Raw genomic sequence first — 22,641 nt, 5'->3', positions numbered from 1 at the left:
TCTTTGTAAATATTATGCAAATTTTCAACCTCAAAATTAATGATCTGGATTCAAAACTTCCACCCATTTTAACTTCTTGTTTAACAATGCATGTAAGTTGTTTAGTATGTAGGATAACTGTTCTAAGAGGCAGAAGGAACTTAAACAGGTAGCCTCCTCCTTAAGTCCACTATAAAGTTTTATTAGAAAATATACTCTTGTTGACTGCATACACCTTTAGCACTTGCATCACAGAAGTATTTATGTGGAAAGAAAACTTACTAGGAGATTTCTCTTCTTCCTCCTTAGGTTCTACTTTTGCAGTTTTTGGTGGACCTTTGATTTTGTACATTAATGAACGGAGTTTTCCAGTCAAGGAGGAATCTTCCTCTTCCTCTTCCTCCTCTTCTAGTGGAATACCTTAGCAAATAATAAAACTGGTTAGAAACAAAACTCAACTTTTGAAAATTAACTCTTTCAGTATTTAAACAATACCAAAATACCTACAGGACTTTTTTTTAAACCATCAAATTTCATACAGGAAAAGCAAGGTAGTAAGGCCAGTAGCATTAATAAGTTAGCTATAGTAACACCCATCAAATTAAGTTTATTTCAGTACACATACTCCTTATATCCATATTTATAGTAACATTTTTTCAGTATTATGACCAAAGAGGTGGTATTCTTGGAAGATTCTACTATGGCAATTAATTTTGACTCAGCGCCATGTCCGATTAAATATGTGAGCCTTTATTTCATATTGCAGAATGTAAGCTAAAGAAGGAAACATATGGCTGTATGTCACAGTATAACACAATTTTTCAGTCAAGGTATATAGCACTCATAAACAAATATATTAACTGAATTTAAATCTGTAATAAGGCAGATGTCCAGAGATTACACCAGTAATAGATGTTTTTCAAGAAAATGTGTACGATGAGATGGGATGTCATTTTACAAGATAGTTTAATACAGTTCAGTTCACTGCATTGCTTCACAACCATTCAAAGCATTTAAAAATCTATCACACCTCTTAGTGATGATCACATACCACATGTGTTATGTGCAGAAGCACAGAACATCTAAGCAGGTTCCCTTCAGACCAGAGCTAATTGTGCTGAACTGAAATGTAAGCTTTTGCTGTTTGGCTGCTGGTCAAAGTGAAATTGGGAAAAGGAAAAGATTTCCAGATAGAATACTGAAGAGATACAAGCTGCAGCAGAGGAAATAGGATAATCTGCAGAGGTTAAAACTGGTATTAAAAAAAGAAACTAAAGAAAGGAACGGAAATCTGAAACATGGTATTAGGTTGGAGAAACTTTGCCACTGCCAGCTACCAAGGGCAAGGAGTTAAAGTTATGACTAGGAGTGACTAAGAAGGACATTCAGAGGTGGCGGGAAAGAATGAAAGAACTAGAAATTGAAATTGGAGACTATGTATGGAATTTAAGGATAGGGTAAATGAGACTGGCAGGGCAAATTAAAAAAAAGCAAAATGAATGAAGGAAGGCTACAGTCAGTCTGGAAACAGTAAGAACAGGAAGCACAGCCAATAAGGAGAGGAAAGAGAGAGTAGACAAGGCTGATAAAGAATGCAAGAAACTCTGGTGTTGAAAAAAAAGCTAAGCCCTGGAAGCAAGAGACAGACACTGGGAGAACTCTTGGAAGTAGAAATGGGCAGACAAGAAGAAATGCACTGGAATAATGAGGCAAGACTGTTGGACCGGAGGAGATGGAGTCTGTGACTGCTCCAGATGGGGTCTCACTCACTGCTCCATATAATTCTTCATTCATTTTGCATCCTCTTAGAACTGCAATCTATTTGGAAGCCGACCATCTCGTGCTGCTACTGGCTAACCACTTAATTCAAGTGGCAGAGGTCTGTGCACTGGAACAGATGGTTCCAACCCAGATAAGCGTCAATTTGATATTATGCAATAAAATCTGTTGTAAATTTGTTTGTTTTGTTTATAACCAAGAAATTACACACAAAAATTATGATAGAGGACTATTATTTTGCTGAAAAAATTAACCACTCAGAGTTAGGACATGCTAGGATTAAGACTGCCTGAGTAACTTTAATTCAGACTATTTGTGTATATTCATTATGAAGCAGCCTTTAATTACTTGATTGCATACATATTTTTCCACTTAGACTGAAAAGTATACTTAGTATTAAAAAGCTGATTAAATATTCCAAGCACAATTCCTATTCATTTTATCAGCAGCTGTGATTGCTTAGTACTGATCTTCAGGACTAAGTCAGGACACAGATAATGAGAACCATGAGAACCACAGCGACCACCTATGATGATAAATCTGTAAAAGGCAATGAATATGGTTTTGTTTAGAATCCAGAGGATCATTAAACTATTTTAATCATGAGACTGTGCTTTCTCTGTCTTCAGTCTCTCTTTCATTCAACATACACATGTATATTGCAGTAAACAATAATAAAAGTGTACCCCTATAAAGAAAAAAAACACCCCACAATCATTAGGGTTTCACCTCATGAAAAGATGTAGAGTGATCAAGAAATAAGCTAAGTGAATACCAGCAACAAGATGTCAGGGTAAAATAAATATATTGCAGAGTTAAGATATTTCTAAGTTGGGAGTCTTCCATAATCTTCATCCTGGAGTCTCAGAGAACTGTCTAATGCCAAATAGGCATTATCTTTGAAAACCAGAGGTCAAATAAAGCACTAAGTGACTGAATAATGGAGATGACAGTATCTACCTTAATAAAGATGGGGAGAAAGAGTAGCAGCTACAAGGGTATTAAGTACTCGCTTTAACCCCTAAAGAAAAATGCTGGAATGAAAGAAATAGGTTTTGGTAAGCACTTAGAAGCAAGGATGATCATAACGATCAACACAGGGTTGTCAAAACCTAATTAGGTTAAACCAAGTAAATTTCCACCTATGATATAGGTAACCTTACAGATACAAATCTTGATTTTAAGAACTAAAACCATCTTATACAATATCCTCAGCAATAAGCTGATGAAACACAACCTAGGTACCCGCTTACTCATCTTTGGCTGAGGCTAACGCTGAGGTACTTGAAAAATGGTAATTGGCTTATCACAAAATCACAGCTTGATGGTTGCTGGAAATTCTAATAGGATACTCAGAAACAGCAGCACAAGATGATAGCAGAAGCCCTAACAATATCTGCACAGAATGGTATGGGAGGCATCACAGCTATCAACAGAAATCACAAACTGTTAATTACAGGTCACTAAAAGAATCCAATTGCATGAACTGGGTAAAACTGGGTTTAGGGATAATCAGTGAAGAAAGAACTAGCAGGCTGTATTAGTTAATATTTAAAAGTGACCTCAAGCAAACAGAAGGAGGAAGAAACTATTAAGATTACCATGCTCTTCCTGGGGATGAACTCGAGGTCTGCCAATTCACTGTAATGACTCAGTCTCCTTCATCTTGGACAAGATGGATGCCATCAACCATAGGACCAAGAAATGCACTGGAAGAGTAACTACCAGTATATCTACCAAGTAGGTAGATAAGAAAATGCTTTGTATACTAGTTTTAACTGCATAGTTATTAAGAATGAGCAGTAATAACTAGATGACTCAGCCTATAAATGTAAGTATCATTATAAATGGACTAAAAATTCCATTTTTCTCTTGATTAGATTAATATCTTAATAGTCTAAAAAAAGAATTTTGGCATCATACATAAAATGTGATTTCTTAGCCCACACAAATTGCACAGGCTATCTGACATAGCTCACCCTTGAGGATACCCTAAGGAAATTAAAATTCAATGACTGGGGCAATTCAAGCTGTAATCTGCAGTGTAATAGTGTTTTATAATGATTGACCATCACAGCTGTGTATACACCAGGAAACTAAGCTAAAGCAGTAGTAGCAGCAGCCCTCATACAGTGTTTTTTATTAAATTTTCTCGTTCTCAACTTCACAGCAATAATGCTCTTTCAATATCTTTTATCTTCTTGTACACATACACATGTCTATATAAATCTTTTAAGGTAATTCAGCCTGCTTGTCTGGATAATTTTTATTTTCCCCATTAATTCTAAAATTGCTATACAAATAGAATACTACCCGGTATTAATTTAGTAGATATATAACAATGAAAAACTAAAACCATGCACAGGTTTCCCATATGTTTGTAAATGCATCAGTTTGTCAGAAAAGTCACCATGTAAACAGTAATACATCTAACAAAAAGACCTCATCCTATTTTTTTTTAACTCATTTGTTCTTTTTTCACTTAAAGTGTCAAAAAGACAAGCAAAAAACGTAACAAAACCTTGCCACTCACCACAGTGAATTAGAAGATCATCATGAAATTCATATAACTCATCCCGAATCTCCTCTGGACAGGGACAATCCTCTCCAAGTTGAAAATTCAGCAACATATTAATCTTTAAAGGGAATAAAACAGAGTTAAAAAGCTCAGATAGCCAAATACATATTCTAATATATAGCCATACTTTACCTCTTTATAATCAAATTGACATAAAACATAGATTTCTAATACAGCTTAAAGGAAATAACAAAGCGGTGGTACTTTGTAACCTTTCCAATTAACATCAAAATACAGTTACATGCAACAAAGCGGTTACCTGGAGGTATAAAAGACTATTTCCACCATATAGATTTCAGCACAACAATAACTTCATGCTAACTGCTAGCAAGTAAAATTGTCAAATTATCATCATCTTGCAGTACTGGATGAATCTCGGCTCCTCAGTATTGGGCAGTAATGTTCAATTTTTCTACACTGTTGAGAAGTCCTAAGTCAACTGGTTTAGAGCTTGAATTCTGGAGTAAAGGTATAAGGATTCTGACATTCAATATTTTGTGGCATCTTAATAAATTTTATTTCAAATTCAACTTTGCTTCTCTAGCAGTTCCAATGGTAGTTTAGAAGTCAGAACTCTATCATCACAAAGACTTTTTTTACCTTTAGATTCAACTATTTGTTTAATATTACCTGTTCTTGAGGAGGAGACCGAAATTCTTTTGTCTTCTTGGCAGTCAAAGCAGCAGACATGTTCAAGGCTTGCATGAGTTCATTGTACCTATATTTCTGATTATATTGTAATTTTGATACATAACGGTCCGCAAATGATACAATTGCTTCCACTCTATGTTGTAGCTCACAGTCACAGAAATAATTGAGTAAATGACACATCTAGGATAGAAAAACAGACAAGTTCAACAGTTTAACAGACTGACCAGGGAAGAACTGCAGTGGACACTATAGACTGAAACAGACTGTAAAAATGAGAGGCTTTTTTTTCCCCCCATATTTTCTTTTAACACTGTAAAGTTGACAAATCTATAAATTTTATTATCTGATTGATAATATTATATTGCATTCACAGTCTTTCACTCCATGAACTCAAAACATGTAGAAATCACAGAATCATAGAACAGTTTGGATTAGAAGGGTCCTTTAAAGATCACCTGGTCCAACCTTCCCTCCTATGAAATAGGTAGGTATTTGCATATCTATTTTGAGCGTCAATAACATGTAGAAAGAATTGCATCATCATCAGATTTGGTTATTAATGTGAGGTTATAGGGTGAATTGGAATAAAGGTCTTCAGCGTTTCAAATTTTACAAACTACGGAACAGACAAAAAGCACTACCTTCCTTTCATCAATAGCAGAACATATGTAATACATTCATATTAAATGGTCACCTGAAGTTTAACAGATTCTGGTAATCTTGTCTGCAACAAGCCCTTTGCAGGTGCTTTTGTTTCTTTTATTGCTTTCTCCCCAGCTTCTACAGCTTTTTCTTCAACTTGCGTAACTTCTTCCTTCTCTGTCCTCTCTTCTGTTTCTTCCTTGTGATCTCCAAACACACTAGGATCAATGAGGAGTAACACCTGCTTCACATCATCATCATCAAAAACCCCCATTATGAGTAATGTTGCTATCAGTTTAAGAACAGGAACAAACTGGAATGCAACCTGTCCTCCAACAGGATCTCGTATATGACTACCACTACACTGTACTGCCTCTGTTAGCATACTTATGGCCTTGGATTTAAGTGTATCAAGGGGTATCTCTGGGCTGGATGTCTGACGTTCTTCACTGGTCGCAATAAAGCATGGAGTAGAAAAATTAAAGCCTGGTTTCAGACAAGTGCTAAGCCCTACTCCAGGTAAACCGTGCTTCTTTGTTTCATCAGGATATAATTTAATAGTTCGAGTTTCATCTGTAACTGGAATGATAAATTCATTGTTCATCATGAGTTTGGCTTGCTTGGCATGCTCCAAATGAATACTAATGAGCAAGTCATAGAATCCAGAACGCAGGAGTCCAGGTAAGTATTGATTATCTATAGTAAAAAATAGCTGAGATATGTCCACATGGCTACAAAGCGCATAGGCAACTCTAGTGTTACCTAGAGCACTAACTGAGCTATAGAGTTTTAAAGTGTGGTAGTGAAACTTCATCAAATCTTCTTGTTCACATAGTTCCAAAATATCAACGCATCTGTCATGAAATAAAGAAACAGAACACCAGTCAATTTCAGGAATAATTATTTTGTAAAAGAAAAGTTTTATAATCTCTGCAGATTTTGGTCAGCTCCATTTTAAACCATTAATATTAAGATTGGTACTGACTAATCTTAACATGTGCATCATTAAACCACAGTAAACGGTGGCAATAATTTGATGAGATTATTTACAAGTACTCCTCCATAGGGGGAAAAAAAAAGAAAAAAAAAAAAAAAAAAGGAAAATTGTAATATAGAGAAGGTTCTTTGCAAGCTATAGTAAAGTAGAGCTTGTTTTTAAAAGAAATATATTTGGAATGCTGAAACTCTGCAGTAATACTGTCACTGAACAGTGCCTTTATAGTTGAGGATCTCCATTTCATTTTTTCCACAAAAGACAGTATTTTTTACTCTTTTCTTGAATTCAGCTTTATTAACAGGAAATAAAAATGCTTACTGAATTATTAAAAGAAGCTGCAAAATAACTGATAAAAGTACAGCAGTTAATTTATCTTTCTGCTATGCTTTTGCTTACAAAATAATGTAACCAGTGACAAAGCAAACTGTATTTAGATACATCTTTATTATCCTCATTCTGAAGATAAAACCCAAAGAAAATCTAAGAAAGTCAATAAGAACATAAAAACTTAATTCATGTAAATTCAGAGCAGATGAAATAGGAACTGATTACATGTTTTTATTACAGAAAAAAATCAGCAAAATAGTACTTGCATGTTCTTTATATTGGTTTTCTGGAAGCTGAAAAATCTCTATGTTTAAAGATCTAGAGATTTAAGAGATATTATTTTGTAATTTAAATAAAATCATTTTTTCTCTATGTATGGAAATGTCATCACATGGCATTAAAATTATTCAGCCTCTTGCACCTACTTAAATTTAATGAATATGATATAGCAGATAAGATCAGAGATTCTAAACAACTCTAGTGCAAATATTCTCCAAGGCAGGTTTATCCAATACCCAGATAGCAGCTTTCCAATAGACATTTTGTCCACACCAAGTCACTGTAGTTCCTCCCAAATGTACCTATTTTCTTCTGGGATATGAAGTGCCATCATCTGCAAAGGTTCCAAACACTGCACAATCCAGCCATGACGTTCACTGACACGCTCAGTTTCTACTTTTAGAAAGCTGTTTGGCATCCTGCTCCATAACACAGGTGTAATTGTTTGCACATCAAGGCGAGGGGGACACTGAGGAACAGGATTTCTTTCTTCACTTTTAAAAATTGCTGCTGATAAAGGCATGGTATTCTGAAACAAATAGGCATAGTCAAATTATTTTTCTAACATCTAATTATGAATAAACTTATAATACCAAAAGGAAGTATAACTAACTGATAGCAAAGAACTCACAGAAATATATGTTATTGCAATAAACAAAATCCATTAAAACTCCCCCAACTTTAAAGGTGTTCTCCCCAAATAACTTTAGTTTGTTTTGACAAATGCAGTTCAGATTTGTTGAACAATTAACTTCATTTAATATTTACATTTACAGAAATGTATGTAGAAATCAAATAAGAAGTCATGCCATTAATTCAGTCTTCCTAAACGAATTCAACTGAGCAGGAATTTCCATGGAAATAAACAGATTTAAAAGAGCACCATTGTAGAAAATTGTATTGTACCTTTAATTTACCAAGTTCAAACTGAACCAAGTTAGTGCTCGTAGGCTGTACAAAAGTTGCTGGAAAAAGCTTTGTGTTTGGTTCAACCTAGAAGAGAAATAAGATTAAAAAAAATTAAAAATTAACAAAGCAACAAGGATCTCCTGCCAGAACATGACATGATATAAAATAAATACTATATACCTTACACTTCATATACACATCAAATGGCTGCAGTCATTGTATTAAAGTGTTGACTACCTGTAGTTTACCTCTAACACAGTAAATCATTTGCTGAGTTATCTTTATAGGTCAACCTAACTTTCAGGCAGGTATGTCTGCTGCCTTATGTGCTCTCAACACCCATAACAAGAATTTTGGTAACACTATGTGCTGATCCTTCTTACACATATCCAAACCCAACACCTCATTCTAGAGCAGCTCCTTAAAAATCCAGCCACTTTGCAGCTACATAAGTATGCTCTTGTTCTAGGAAAAGCATCTACAACACAGACCAAAGGTAGAATACAGCTTTTTAGACCACCACAAATCTTTTAGAGTTTTTTCACACTTTATGCTGGGCAAAATAATTCACTACCAAAAAAGCTCAAAAAATATTTCTAAGAAAGAGGTAACTAGAGGGGATAATAAGAGGGTGAAAGTGCATTTGATCTGGATAGGGCAAATCTTTATTTCCTATTAAGGTAAATTTCTGTATTGAGTAAATTTCTGATTCATATTCCAAGAAGAATGTATTTTTTTAAAGATCTCAAAGATCTCTTTATTTCCAGGCTCAGCATTTGTCTCCAGTCTTACAAAATTACAGTGAATCACTAAATGACAGTGCTGCAATTTTAAAGTGTCTGGTTGGGTTTGGGATTTCTTCGACAGCTACATTATCCTTATTTCCCCATTATAGCTGCACTCAAAGTACACGTCAGGTAACACTAGTTTATTCTGAAGAATTCTCTACAAGATCACCCGCCCCTACTGCCATGAAAAAAAAAAAAAAAAAGTTAAAACATACTTATAGGACAGTATATTATTTGAAGGATTTCAGTGCTCCAGGGTAGCTGACAAAAGGTACAGTCTATGCAATCAATTCAAGGTTTTAGGAGTTCAATTAAATATTTTAATCACATTATTATGTACTTTGTGTATTATGCCTATATATTATACACACTAAGTACAATTACAATGTTTATGCTGTTATGGAGTATAACTCCTAACTTTGAGGATAGCATATTATCAAAAATTGCAAAACAATGAACAGTCACAAAAAAGAAATTAAAAATTTATATTCTTTTAGATGAAAAAACAGCTCCAAAACACAACATAACTTAAACAAAATGTAAAATAATACCATATACAAAAAAATCTGTATACAAAATAAAGTTTTTTCAGAACTATAACTATTGGGATAGACAAAATAATGCAGGGCCAGGAGTGTGCATTTTAATCTTTTTTATAAGAAAAAAAAAACCACAACCCCAAATCCAGAAACAAAAGGTATCCTGGACTGAAAGACACTACCCATAAAATGTGTCTTTTATTTCATTAAATCCTGGAAGTAACTGACCAAGACAATATAACTCTTAGTCTCCAACCAAAGATAGACATTTCCTAGTAAAAGTAACTGAATTTGTAAATTCTAATCTTGCTTGAAGGTCAGAAAACCATTACTAACTCAGAATAAAATAAAACACTTTGTAAACCAATATTTAAGATTGGCCTGAAAATTAATGGCATAATCTCAAATATATATGTATACACTATCTTTTGTTTATGTTGCTAATATAGAAAGTGGTTTTTTTCTAAATATCACCATTACATTCAATAGTTAGATTAAGAACTACAGCAAAATTCATTTCTTCTCTTTGATATGTTGACCTGTAGGCCATTTAGAATGAAAACAGCATACAAATATTGTCCCTCTACTTCAGTTAAGAAAACTGAAAAGTGAAAATGGTTACAAGATTAGAGTAATTATCCTGTAGCCTCTAGACCGGACAAATATCAATCATTTGCTGCACTTTGGGTAAGAGGTCTAAGATGTATTATAATATTTTAAAGACTTTATTTTATGGTAAAAATATTCAAGAAATGAAAATGAAAACTACATAAAACTATTTGCACTACTTTAAAAAATAGAGAAAAGAAATTACTTGAAATAAACAAAAGTTGAGAAATATTTCACCCTCACATATAACACTCCTGTTGGAATATACCACTGTATCTTACAGCAAGCGCTGGGTGTTCTCATTTTTCAACAGACCAGGTTCTAACAGGTTTACTGAAAAACAATTCCAAAAGAAAATCCAGGTATTTTTTCCGTCGAAAAGACAAGCAACAGAAGAGAAATAATTGTATTTTCTGAGATTATTTTAAATTTTAAATTTACTACAAAGGATGCAGTTACATTAATTGCAAGTCATAAGAGGAAAAACCTGAAAGTGTGTTTTACACTAAAAGCAATAACAGGCATCTTCTACATCTATATTTTCCTAGATTTCTTTGCAAAATTAGAAAAACAGATAAAGGTTGTTCTGTGGAAAAAAAACCAACCCAACAAGCTTCCATGGTTTTGTTCAGAAGCTGTCATATTAATTTGTATCTAGCTAAAAAACAGCAAAGCGTGGGGCTTAAGCACTTTCATCTCCTGTGTTCTTTCCCCAGGTGGTTGACATTTAATAACCTCTCAGCATAAGACGGAAGTCTGACCACTCATAAAATATACCAAAATCACACCTGCCAGATCATCTCCCACCCCCATTTTACAGGCTGCGTGCAACTCTGCTGCATTCATTTCCAATGGAGTCAGTACACAAAGTTTCATGAAATTTAGTTGAATAACATCTAAGTTTTATCTGTATTACAAATCTGCGGGTTTTTTTGTTGACACAAAATAAAGTGATGTATGGTTCCTAACAATGGAGAATCTCTTCCACAGTGGATGCTCTCCCATGGACAACTGATCTAACTAAGAGCAAATGTCATCAATCTGGTGCTGAAAACTTCTGTCAACTATTGATCCATTTGTGTAATGACTCCAGGTTCTGAGAACATTAATTGCATTTAGGAGCCACACCATTTATTTTGGTTTACATATTAACGCATATTTGAATTTTGGGGTTTGAAACTTATCAAATCACAAGATCTCCAAATCATAGCTACCTGCAGAAGGCATAAACCCTGGTAATAATATACTAAATTTATTTTCTCAATCCATTCCAAAAATCACTATATCTGAAGTCTAATTTTGACTTCATTCTAATTTAAATAATTATTTTCCCGGTATCATATATCAGAATTAGTTGACAAAAAATATTTAAAAGAATAATGTTATAAATCAAGATTCTGAACCATGAGAATTAGGAGGTAAAAAAATATTTTTTCTGAACATATCTACCAATAGTCTTTCCTCAACATTTGAAAAAAAAACTAAGAGTTTGGGAAAACGTAGCCTTACATAAGAGAAAGAGAGGGAAAGAAGGATAAAACAGAATAATATGGGGAAACATGTTATTGTCACATGAATAGTGTTCACTTAGATTTCTGAACCAGAAAAAACAATTTTAAAATTTTCATCAAAATGACCAGCTTACTATAAAGCTTCCTGAAAATCTGATAATACCTGATAACAAGTGCCAAGCTCTTTTCCATTGGCTGTGAATGACAACATTCCAGTAGCCAGGTCAACAAAGCATCCAATTTCTAAATCAACATTACTGCGACCTGATCTCTGGGAATTAGCAATTACATCTCCTCCCCAAACCATATAGCAGTTGCTGCGCTTCACACTGAAAGAACAGCAAGAACAAAACAAAACAGGTCACACTGAAGTTGACTAAGTATTCAGTGAAGATATACTTTTAAATGCAGTAATAGTTAGAGATCCACAAAGGTGCTCGTGCTGCTATTAGTTTTGTTTTCTATTAACAACACTCCTTTTTTAAAATAATGTAAACATCATGAGTAAGGGATCAAACTAAGTGTACCTTTATCTTTTCCCCTTTTTTTCTAATTATGAAAGAAATTCACATGCTCCCATGTGCTTATGTAAGACATATTAAAACAAATAAGATTCACCCACAGTGACCAAATAAGGATGTTAAAAAAAAGAAGCATCAAAAACATTCTTTCAAACAGAACATTAATGATAAATATACTCACTTTAACAAGTCTATGTGAAATACATTCATACATAAATAAGCACAGAACACACAGTATCATCTAGCTTGCAAATAATTCACTTTTGAAAATGGCATTAAAATATAATCTTTAATAAGTGATAAATAAATCCATACCTTTCATGAACCCTGCCTCTCTCATCACCTAAAGTAACTGTCACTGTACAGTTTTTATTTAGGTCAAAATTCTCACTGTAAAAATGATAGTCTGGTGTTACCCAGCCAACCCAGACAGAGGATGGGTCCTGGCCAGCAAATATCCGTAATGAATAAAAATACTGAAAAGAGGAAAAGAACATATTAGTAATAGAAATCTAAATTATTTTATTAAATAATACTCAAATGGTGTTTAAAAAGCCTCCTATATATCAAACTTTAATAATATTAATTCATATTCTATTAGTAAGTAATCTAAAATGCTTAGAAATAAAAAAAACCACCACAGACAAGTGGTTTAAGAGAGTGAGGTTTATATCTCAAGTCATACAACTGTGGGCATTGTTATTTATACAGTGTTATAGCAAATGATTAAAAAGACTTCTTTCAACAGATCAGTTTCTAATAAACATGTTACCACAACTCAATCTACTTAAAGTAAGAACTAAACATCTCAACATATTTACTTACTGTAGTAGAAGGAGCAGCAATTTCTTGACTGTGCTTTCTAAAGACAAAGAAACACCAATAAATCAGGTTTGTTTGGTTTTTTTAAAAAAAGATGTAAAAGCGTACTCATTATTAAATTAAGTGTACTTACAAGCTAATTCATATTTGCTGGTTACTGAGTATGCATGAGTAAACTAAGTATGCAAAGACTGTACAGGATACAAATATACACTCAAAAGTTATTGCAGTTAAGGTGGAGGGGGAGGAAGTGATAAATATACAGCAGTTAACTAAAGATTAAGGCAATGCTGGAAGGTGCTGAACTTAGTAGTACATGGTACCTTTAAAAAAATCTGTCCCACAATCTTTTTCCTTTGAACGGATTAGTCACTTTTCCAATAACAATGAGATACTGAACATGTAGATGAACATTAAACCAGTGGACAAAAGATTCTGAGCTGGTTTTCCAGCTTGGCTGAAGAGCTCTGCAAATTCCAGTGATTTTGAAAGGGTGGCAGCTGCTTAGGAACGAATAACTATAAACCATGTGATGCACCTCTTCAGAAGCAGCTCTCTTGTTTGGATATAGCATTCTGCACCAAAGTTGTGTTATAAATTTATTAAAACCATCAAGAACAAAAAAATCTCAGTAACATGCATCCCATGCTAGTGTGTGTTTAGTGCAAAAAAAGTATGAAAACTTGAGTGTACAATAATAATAAATAATAATAGAACATATTACATTTACATTGAGAGCATGAAATATGACAACTGAAACCAAGCCTAACCGTTTTTGGAAAACATCAGATGAAGCATTTTCCACAACCATGCTGAAGTTGAATGATGAGCGGAACTCAATGGGCATACTCAAACGGCAATATATCATGTCTGAGTTGCTGTTTTGTGTGCCAAATGTTTTGTGAGTAACTTTTAACCGAGGTGGACTCTCAATGGTTCCATCAATTCTCCATATCTAAAACCAACAGAAATAATTTTAAATTAATACAAGAAAAACACTGCAAACTGTCATTAAACAACTAGAAGATGAAATAAATGAAACAGTAAACTTAAATTTTTCAAGATTAATTCATTTCAAATCTATGCAGCTTTCTTCCTTTACAGGGAATCAAGCCTGAAGAGCAAGAGAAGCAACAGATTCAGTATGTCCTGATTACAGTACATATTTTCAAATTGTTCCACATAGCGTTTTCAAAAAAAAAAAAAAAGTATAATTTTCTTAAATTAATTCACTTTGAGTGCACAAGTCATCAAAATATTGCTTCATAAGCTTTCTACCACAATGAGAAATCTTCAGATTATTGTTACAAAGTCTGAGTCTGATATTATTATTTTCCCTTGTGCTGAAAAAGTGTGTATGCTTTTAAACTCAGTGTTAGGAACATTTCAAAAAATTTTAAAGACAGGAATTCAATTCAAATGATCCTGATAAACTGAAAAAAATGCTTAGATCATTTAGTTGGAATGCACTGAAGTCCATTTTGTTTAAGAAGGAAATATTCAAAGACAAGTACTAGGGAATAATTGACTAAAGACCTAAATTAAAGTAAATGGCCTAGGGTTTATAGCAAAAAAGCTGATCAAGAATTCAAACATATATTTGTGGAATATATTAATACGGAATAATTTATAAAAACCACAGGATATATTATTCTGCTTTCAAGTAGATTAGTTAGGTAGTTGTGGAATTCCTATCGCTGGTGCACTGTAAAAATGAATAAAACAGATACCACTCAGTGCCAACACATTTACACTTAAACGTCCCTCAGATTAGCAAAGTAGACTAAGTCAATCTCTTTAGCTCACACTTGTGTTACAAGTGATGCTGAATTCAGCTGAACAATTTTTATATATTTAAGAAAAATGCATAGTAGAGGTCTAAAAAATGCAAGCTCACGTAAGATAGAATATTAAAATGGTTTTAAGAAATCACAATTGACATGTTTTAAGAAGCTAACCACAACAACATAAATTTGTAGGACATATAATAGAACAGATAGGTATATCCATACGAATGGTAATACTACCATAAATGAAGCTGGAGATAGACAAGATCATCTGGAATTATCTAAGTGTGACTTAATAGATTTATATGACAAATTATCTGATGACAGTAAGTATTAGTAAGGGTTTAATGTCTCAGCTTGCTAAACAAACAGTTGATAAACAGGTGTCTCCCTAACATGTAATGTTACCTCAATGTGAGGATGATTTTTTGGCACATTGACAAATGTTGGTAAGCGTTTACTAAACCACATAGCAACCTCTCGGTTCATGTTGACAGCAAAAGGTTCAAAACCTTCTTGAAGGCCACACATTGTATAATACTTGAATGTACTGGCATCCATTCCAAGGTTCATACGACCAATCTGAGATAGACCCAGTGCACAAATGGGAACAAAACCTAAGAAAATGATACAACAATGACAAGAAAAGAAAAAAAAACACCAACAGTAATTTATTTGGAGAACACAAGCATTCTATTTTGGATCCATCTAATGAGAACTAAACTTTAGCTCCTACAAGTAATGCACATAAAGTGACAACAGTAGCAAAGTTTTAAAGCCATCTTAAATACTAATGTCTAAGTTCAATATAAATGCTACTAAAGCCCCTCAGGACTTAGGCAATGAATGGACATTAATATTTAAATGAATGGGATACTGTGTATAAACAAATTTAACAATTGTTATTAGTAAGTATTAGTAGATTTGTGTGAAAAACAAAACAAAGTCAAGTCAAGAGGTAGTTTGTGGACTAATTTGAAAAAAACAAGATTTGCTCAAGTCAGTAATTCATTTACTAGAAGAATCAGTTATCTTCATCATTTTTAGACTAATAAACATGCCTTTACAAAATGAGTTGGACACTGAAAGACAATCTTGGCTAGACTAAGTTATTTACAAATGGAAACTATGCCCTCTGAGAGCACTGAAGGTTCAAAAGGACTTTGAGATGAGATTCCAGTATCTCTCTCAGTACATCTGTTTAAAATTTAGTAGCTGTAGCCATCAGTAGCTGTAAATTTGTTGCCAACTTTCATCCCTCCATCATTCATGATGGAAAAATACACACTTCTTTAATGCTGGCAATTTTTATGATCTTTTGGTCATAAATTTTTTTGGTCTCCATATACCCGTATCAGCCAATAGACAGGGATGAAAGGCTGTTGAATTATTATTTCTCCATCCCTCAATAAACGGAACTTGCAGTACCTTCAGGGAAAAGCCAACAGTTCAACCTCTAAAGGAGAAATTTTCTCTCCTACACTTCAACTTTAAGCCTTCAGAAAAGCTTTCTTAAGGCAGTCCAGAGTTCTCTACCATTAGAAAAACTGTATCAATGGTCAGACCAAAAAGGGACAGTGAGCAATTGCAAAGTCTTCTGGCAATTACTAACAGGTATGAAGCTACTACTGATTGCAGGAGATACGCTTCTAAAGAAAATGTCAACTAAAAAATAAAACAAAACAGTTTGAAAATATTCCCTGCCTCCTTCAATATAGTCATGTAGATACTACTGCTCAAAAAAACCAAAGGCCAGAAGCAGAAGAGGAAAAATAGCTCAGGGATAAGTGAAATGCAGATTAGCTATGAATAGGATGGAGGAAAAAAAATTACAAATCAGACTCAATTTATGTTGCAAAGATTTGTTCTTTTGGTGCAGCCTCTTACCACATAGTACTCACTATAACCCTTACAGACAAGAACATAATACGCGTGTGCTCCAGTGAGATAATCAGAGACTACATTATCAGCTTTCAGGAATTTTTCAAGGTGCTTATTATTACCACTTCTTAACGCTGAAGTTTAGTGCTGTGAGTAAGTAAGCTTGAAAAAAAATTACTCATTCTGATTGTTGAAATCCCATTGATAACTATTTGTGGTTAAAGGAAAAAAAAATTAATCTGTGCCATATAAGCACTCTTAAAATAAATTTTTATGATGGTAGCGTATAGCACATCTGAAGGCTCACATCACTGAAATATGAATTCTCAGCTTACTAAACCATTATGACAGACTAGTATTTTTCTGGGTTTTGTCTTCTTAAAACCATATAACTATAAAAAGAAAATTACCACTTTCTATTCCAAAGTCAGCAAACGCAAGTTCTGAACCTTTACTGGTTATAAGCAACTCTCCATTCAAAGTAAAGATAATGGATTTGTCATCCAAGTTTATCATACAGCCAACCACGTCTCCTGGTTGCCAGCTTCGTCCAAAGAATCCACTGCCTTGATGCCAACGCTGGCCCTAAACAAAAAAAAACATGTAAACAAAACCCCACTGTGCTAAAATTAAAAAATTAAACACAAAATAAACAAACCAAACAAATTATTTCATCTTCCAGGATCTCAAAGTAATTTGCAAACAGTACTGATCATGGCTTTCATATAATTAATGTAACTATTATCTTAGTTATTTCATTTAGAGAAAATAAGGCATCCTAACTTCAGTAACATACAAACAGCAATTCAGAACCTGGATGATACTGTTCACTGGATTCCAGTTTTCACATGTTGTGTCATTATCATCCTTCCTGTCCTTTAGGAGTCAAGTATGGGAACAAAGAATGAGCAGAAAAGAGAAAAGGGAAAACAAAACTGTGGTTCTCTCTTCCAGTCATTGAAGAAAGTTTTTTATTTTTGTATAACACCACTTGTAAAAAAAAAAAAATAAAAAAAAAAAATAAAAGTGAATGCTCTATTTCGTTTGTGCTTATGACAGACAACTTTACTCATTTGGGTATATCCTAGGAAGATTGATTTCAACTAACAAGCCTTTGTTAGCATAATTTCCATGACCAGAATCAAAATGCAGATACTATCCAGCATGAAACAGAGCTCAGAGATATCTTTATATGAACCAAAAATATTCCAGTAGTGGATCTGGAGTATACAGAAGAAATCTATACTGTAGCTCTCTACCTAGCCCATTCATAGGTCAAGAAAGATAAAGATGTACTGACTTTGCTTCCTTCAAATACAAATGCTTGGTCATCAGCTCCCAACTCTACGTCAGGTCGACAGCCTGGCCTAGCCCAGCCAACACGCATATCTCCACCTGTCACAGCCTCAAATTCAAAGTACCACTTTCCAGACTTCACTGCATAAGACCGTTCTGCTCTGAAAAAACGTATCTTGTCAATGCTGACTTTTTCCACTGTTTGGTCAGCTGTAAAAATAGAGAAAAAATCCACCTTTTATAATTAGATGAAACTATTAATGCCACTGTTTAGCTTTTCATCTGTCCCCAGTATTTTCTATCTCTGGAAATAGCCATTATCTACCATTGCATATTTAAGAACCTTCATGTAAATGTTAAAAAAGGAGGAACAGTAATCAGCCTACAGAGGCTAACACATTCTAATTCTACACAGGATGAGTGATTATCTGCTATTGAGAATCAGAATATCTCAAAGTATCGCTCAGTGCAGAGCCCCAAATACAAAACTGACTCAAGGAAGTCTCAGGAATGTAAGATTACTACATGTAATGCAATCCAATGCAGTAACGCAGTATTACAATACAACAAAATACTTTCCTACACAAGTCAACACATTCAGAACATTTTAAAGCTGTTATCAAATAAGTTCTATTTTGGTTTGGGTTTTATCAAAAAAAATTACAGTGGTATAGCAAATATGAAGGAAAACTTTTAGAGTTTATGCTTTTGATTTTAATTTAAAAAAATCTGAACTTGGTGCACTTCTTGTACTGCCTTTTAAGAACAGAGTTTGACTTGAAGCAGTCAAACCTAATCTACATACCATGTAAAAAATTCTTTTAAATTAATCCCATATTATTTTCTTTCTTTCATTTCCAAATGAAAACCATGTCCACTCACAATCCAGATTTTCTCCAATCTAAAATCATGGAGATTAGAATTATCATATCATTAACTAAAACCAATCTTTAGAAAAAATATATATATCTGAGTAATACATAAATAATTTACAAAGTATATTTGCACCTTTCATTAAAGTTCACTGCAAAAATATACTACTACTTAATTCATATTTTATGTTTTCCCTATCTGTTTCAGTATTTTATGTTTTTTTCCCAGCACTGAGGGGAAAAAAAGGCCATGACTCTCATTGAAAGTACATACCTATCTCTTGGTCAGGTGGCTCGATACTATAACCATAGCCCGCAAATGTTCTAACAGCTTCACGGAGGCTATCTCTGTTTGATTTTTTAGTACGTTCATCTAATAATGCATATGGCACTAGCCGAGGATTACGTTTGTTCTTAAGATCCTAAAAAGGGGTTATAAAAAACGAACAAGAAAACTGTTATAACATCACAAAGATTTTATATAACGAGACAGTGTATTCTGAAATAATGTTAACTTTACAGAAGAGAAAAAATATTGAGGAAGAACAGTTCTACAAATGCAAGGCCAAATGTTAATAATATTAAAAACCTAAAGACAAGAATGAAAAAAGAAGTATGAAAATATGTTCTCATACATCCTGCAGCTATAACCATACAGTTCTGACAATCTATTCAGACTTGCATGGGCAAGGCTTCTTTTCCTACTCCCCACCCCCTCTAACTTTTCCAGACATGACATGACATTCAAGAGTTATCCTTTTATTTAATATTCCCAACTGATGTTCTAGAAAACAAAATGTCATGTTCCTTACTTATTCCAAATGCATCTGAAGTCCTTACCTGCTGAATGCCATAGGTCCATCCTTGCTTTATTCTGTCTTTTGCCCAGACATTATGTGCATTTTCTGCTAGCTTGTCAACTAGAAATTCTTGAGAAGGTAATAATTTCACTTCAGAAAGATCAAGAGGAGCAGGTTTATAACCATTTGACATCATATAACTGTAAGCCAGCAAAGGAAAACAGAGAGTCAAGATAACTCACTAATGGTATTTAAAGTTTTCTATGTGGCATTCATAGGGTGGGGTTCACTTTCTCTCACCACTTTTCAATCTCCTACTCTTCCATTTCTTTGCAAAATCCCTGCATTACATTTTGTCATTGACTAGGATATAAATTGTATTCTAGTAGTCTCATTTTCCAGCTACTTACACCCTATGTAAAATTAAATGTGACCCAGATCCATATGTTCATCCATCTAAATAGTTTCTATGAAAAAAACAAATTGTTATTAAATGAGTACTCCTTCTATTTTTTTATATTTGTTATTCAAATCTTTCAAGTACTTCCTATTTTAAAGATCTCCATGATGACTCCTTATGAAATTATATTTTATTCATTATTAAGTATGGTATTTTTTATATACTAGTCTGTAAAGATTGCGTTACCATTTTTCCAACAGAAGAAAACATATTTTAACTATTGTTCTTCCCAATTTTTCATTGAATAAGTAGTTCAGTAGTTTTTTAGTAGCAGATATTACCCTCTCCAAACCTTCCACATAGTATAAAGACTGTTGTTTTAGACACATGCAGACAATGTCTTGCTCAAATGAGAGAGTTTCCATTTGCTAGGATGATTTATGTAGGCAATAGATATTTTAAGAAGAGCCAGAAACTAAGAGTTATTTGTTCTGTTATTGAAGACAATAGTATCAAAACAGAACTATGATATACTGTCTGCAGTGTGAATCTTGGGAAAAGTTGGGGTTTTTTAATTAATGCCATCAACTGGATCAAGATTACCATCTCTCATATAATAAAACTATTCATTTTACTGCTCTTTTTAAAAAACCTCACTGCTTCTCATGGATAAAGTTGTTTCAGGAAAAAAGACATCTGTGGGTTGATAAACTGATGCAAAATGGCAACTATCCAAATCACTGTTTCTGTCTTCAAGTTTTGTTACAAGACAGAGCTTTAATCTATTCCAGGAGGACTACAGAATTCCCACAGACAATGCTAAAACACAGATGTAATGCCTGATTAATCTTTGCCACCTTTGGGGTGATTACTACTGATGATTTAAAGATGTCTAAATACAAATGATCATTCAACTGTTTTATCTCTGACTATTACAGTTTAGCTACCAAATAAAAAATAAAGCAAAAACCTGACAGTATTTTATGCAATAATCTACATATTTACATTTCCTAGAAATGTGCAACATTGTGAAAACAGCAATTTTCGCTTTTTTCCTCTTCTTTAAAGAAATGCATTAAAAATGTCTCTGGAAATGTCTGCACATTGAACAAACCTTTGTTTGGAGGGGAGGGAAGGAGAGGGTGTAAATCGAAACAGGAGTTATGGGAAAATAGTATACCCCCTTTCAAGTAGATCAATTTACCATCATATACATATCTTATTCTTTGCTAAGTGGTAGAAAAGCACCGAGATGTTGCTTTTAACTTTGGAGTATCTATTCTAAGATCATGTAATGCAGATATAACTGTATGTGGTTTAAGTATGTGACCATTTGTGTCTGTGAATCACTCCACAAGATGATTTAATGCAGCAGTATTCAGTCAAGCATCATCACAGGCAAGGTAAAGGACCAACCATGTGCTCTGTAAGTCTGTATCAGGTATCGGGTTCGTATCAAGAATTTTTTAAAATGACCTTATGATGGTTTTGTGTAATTAATACCCTGTCGTTACTAGTAATATATAATAGCTATCATAAGGTACATACTTTTTAGGAAGTTTGACTTTTTTAAGATCTTCCTCAGCTGCTGGATGAGCATGAACAATGTGACATCCAAGGGCCAAAAGCGTTCTGTCAATATAAAAAAAAGGCAGTAGTGAAACCTTATAGTGCCCACCCATTTTATAAATTTATTTTGGTTTTAGAATAAATACACAGAACTAATAATATTTAAAAACAAAGGAGAAATTCAAAGCAATGGAATTTCAAAACTCAACTGTATAACTTATCAGAAATAATAAATAAAACCTTCAAAGTCTAAAAAATTAAAACCTGTGGATTTAAAATTGTGCCACTTTATTAAAACCAACAGCACTTGGTGGCGTTTTTTTCTTCATATCTCTGTAGACACAAGATATTTCTAAATTGCTCTGAATGTGTTCCTGGAACTCCTAGCAAAGTTAGCAGAACACACTTCGAATGAGATAGTCTAATGTTTTTATATCTTACAGCAGTACAAAGTGCTTGAATAAAAATAATAAAAAAAATCCCACTTTATTTTCTTTTAAATTTAAAGCTCACTTGAGGGTTTCAGTTGACATTTGTAGATTATAATTCTTCTCTGTCTCAGGTAATCTTGAGAATTCCACAAGACAAGGATGATGCCTTTTATTATCATCCCGTATCTGTAACAAAGCAACAGAAAAGAGTACTTCCCTGGTACCAGATTCAGGCCAGAATCAAGAGTAAAAAAGCAGTTAATTCTTTGCAATAATAAAGACATTGTAAACAATATCATTTATCTTCTCTCAATGACAGTTACACATCATTACATAAATGAACTTCTCCATGATTCATTTATAATAGACACTGTAAGTACTCCTCCATAACCAACAAAATCAGAAAAAAATACAGCGATTTCATGTGTTCTGCATAAATACATTAAACACAAGAAAGCAGGCCTGTAAACTCAATGAACATTTCTGCTGAATGCTTGAGTAATACATGCTCAATAGAGCACAATCTGATCTATTGTACATGTTCTGATACAAAAGCCTTAATGAATCATTTGGCAATGTTTTCCAAATTCCACTGGAATAACGAAGCAGAGCATTCTTTTTCTGATATTGACATAAGTCTGAATATTTATCTGACTCAAACAAGTTCTTTCACT

The 22,641-nt window shown here is 33.6% G+C and overlaps 1 protein-coding gene across 1 annotated transcript in view; it reads right to left on the bottom strand.

The window, feature by feature from the left end:
• The window catches only part of RYR3 (ryanodine receptor 3), a 233,209-nt gene that overhangs the window by 113,574 nt on the left and 96,994 nt on the right, over positions 1 to 22,641 (bottom strand). The window contains exons 23-39 of the mRNA XM_055811431.1: positions 22,050 to 22,153; positions 21,516 to 21,599; positions 19,608 to 19,767; positions 19,042 to 19,189; positions 17,900 to 18,105; positions 17,010 to 17,184; positions 15,127 to 15,335; positions 13,702 to 13,886; positions 12,935 to 12,971; positions 12,425 to 12,585; positions 11,752 to 11,917; positions 8,139 to 8,225; positions 7,535 to 7,761; positions 5,682 to 6,483; positions 4,967 to 5,167; positions 4,292 to 4,394; positions 262 to 399 (exon numbers count right to left, since the gene is read on the bottom strand). Of these exons, the coding sequence (XP_055667406.1) occupies positions 262 to 399; positions 4,292 to 4,394; positions 4,967 to 5,167; positions 5,682 to 6,483; positions 7,535 to 7,761; positions 8,139 to 8,225; positions 11,752 to 11,917; positions 12,425 to 12,585; positions 12,935 to 12,971; positions 13,702 to 13,886; positions 15,127 to 15,335; positions 17,010 to 17,184; positions 17,900 to 18,105; positions 19,042 to 19,189; positions 19,608 to 19,767; positions 21,516 to 21,599; positions 22,050 to 22,153 (3,193 nt within the window). The remainder of the gene's footprint in view (positions 1 to 261; positions 400 to 4,291; positions 4,395 to 4,966; positions 5,168 to 5,681; positions 6,484 to 7,534; positions 7,762 to 8,138; positions 8,226 to 11,751; positions 11,918 to 12,424; positions 12,586 to 12,934; positions 12,972 to 13,701; positions 13,887 to 15,126; positions 15,336 to 17,009; positions 17,185 to 17,899; positions 18,106 to 19,041; positions 19,190 to 19,607; positions 19,768 to 21,515; positions 21,600 to 22,049; positions 22,154 to 22,641) is intronic.

Source organism: Falco peregrinus, chromosome 1, assembly GCF_023634155.1.
Source record: "Falco peregrinus isolate bFalPer1 chromosome 1, bFalPer1.pri, whole genome shotgun sequence".
Lineage (NCBI taxonomy): Eukaryota > Metazoa > Chordata > Aves > Falconiformes > Falconidae > Falco > Falco peregrinus.
The sequence above is the reverse complement of the archived record's forward strand: the minus strand, read 5'-3'. Positions and strand labels throughout refer to the sequence as shown.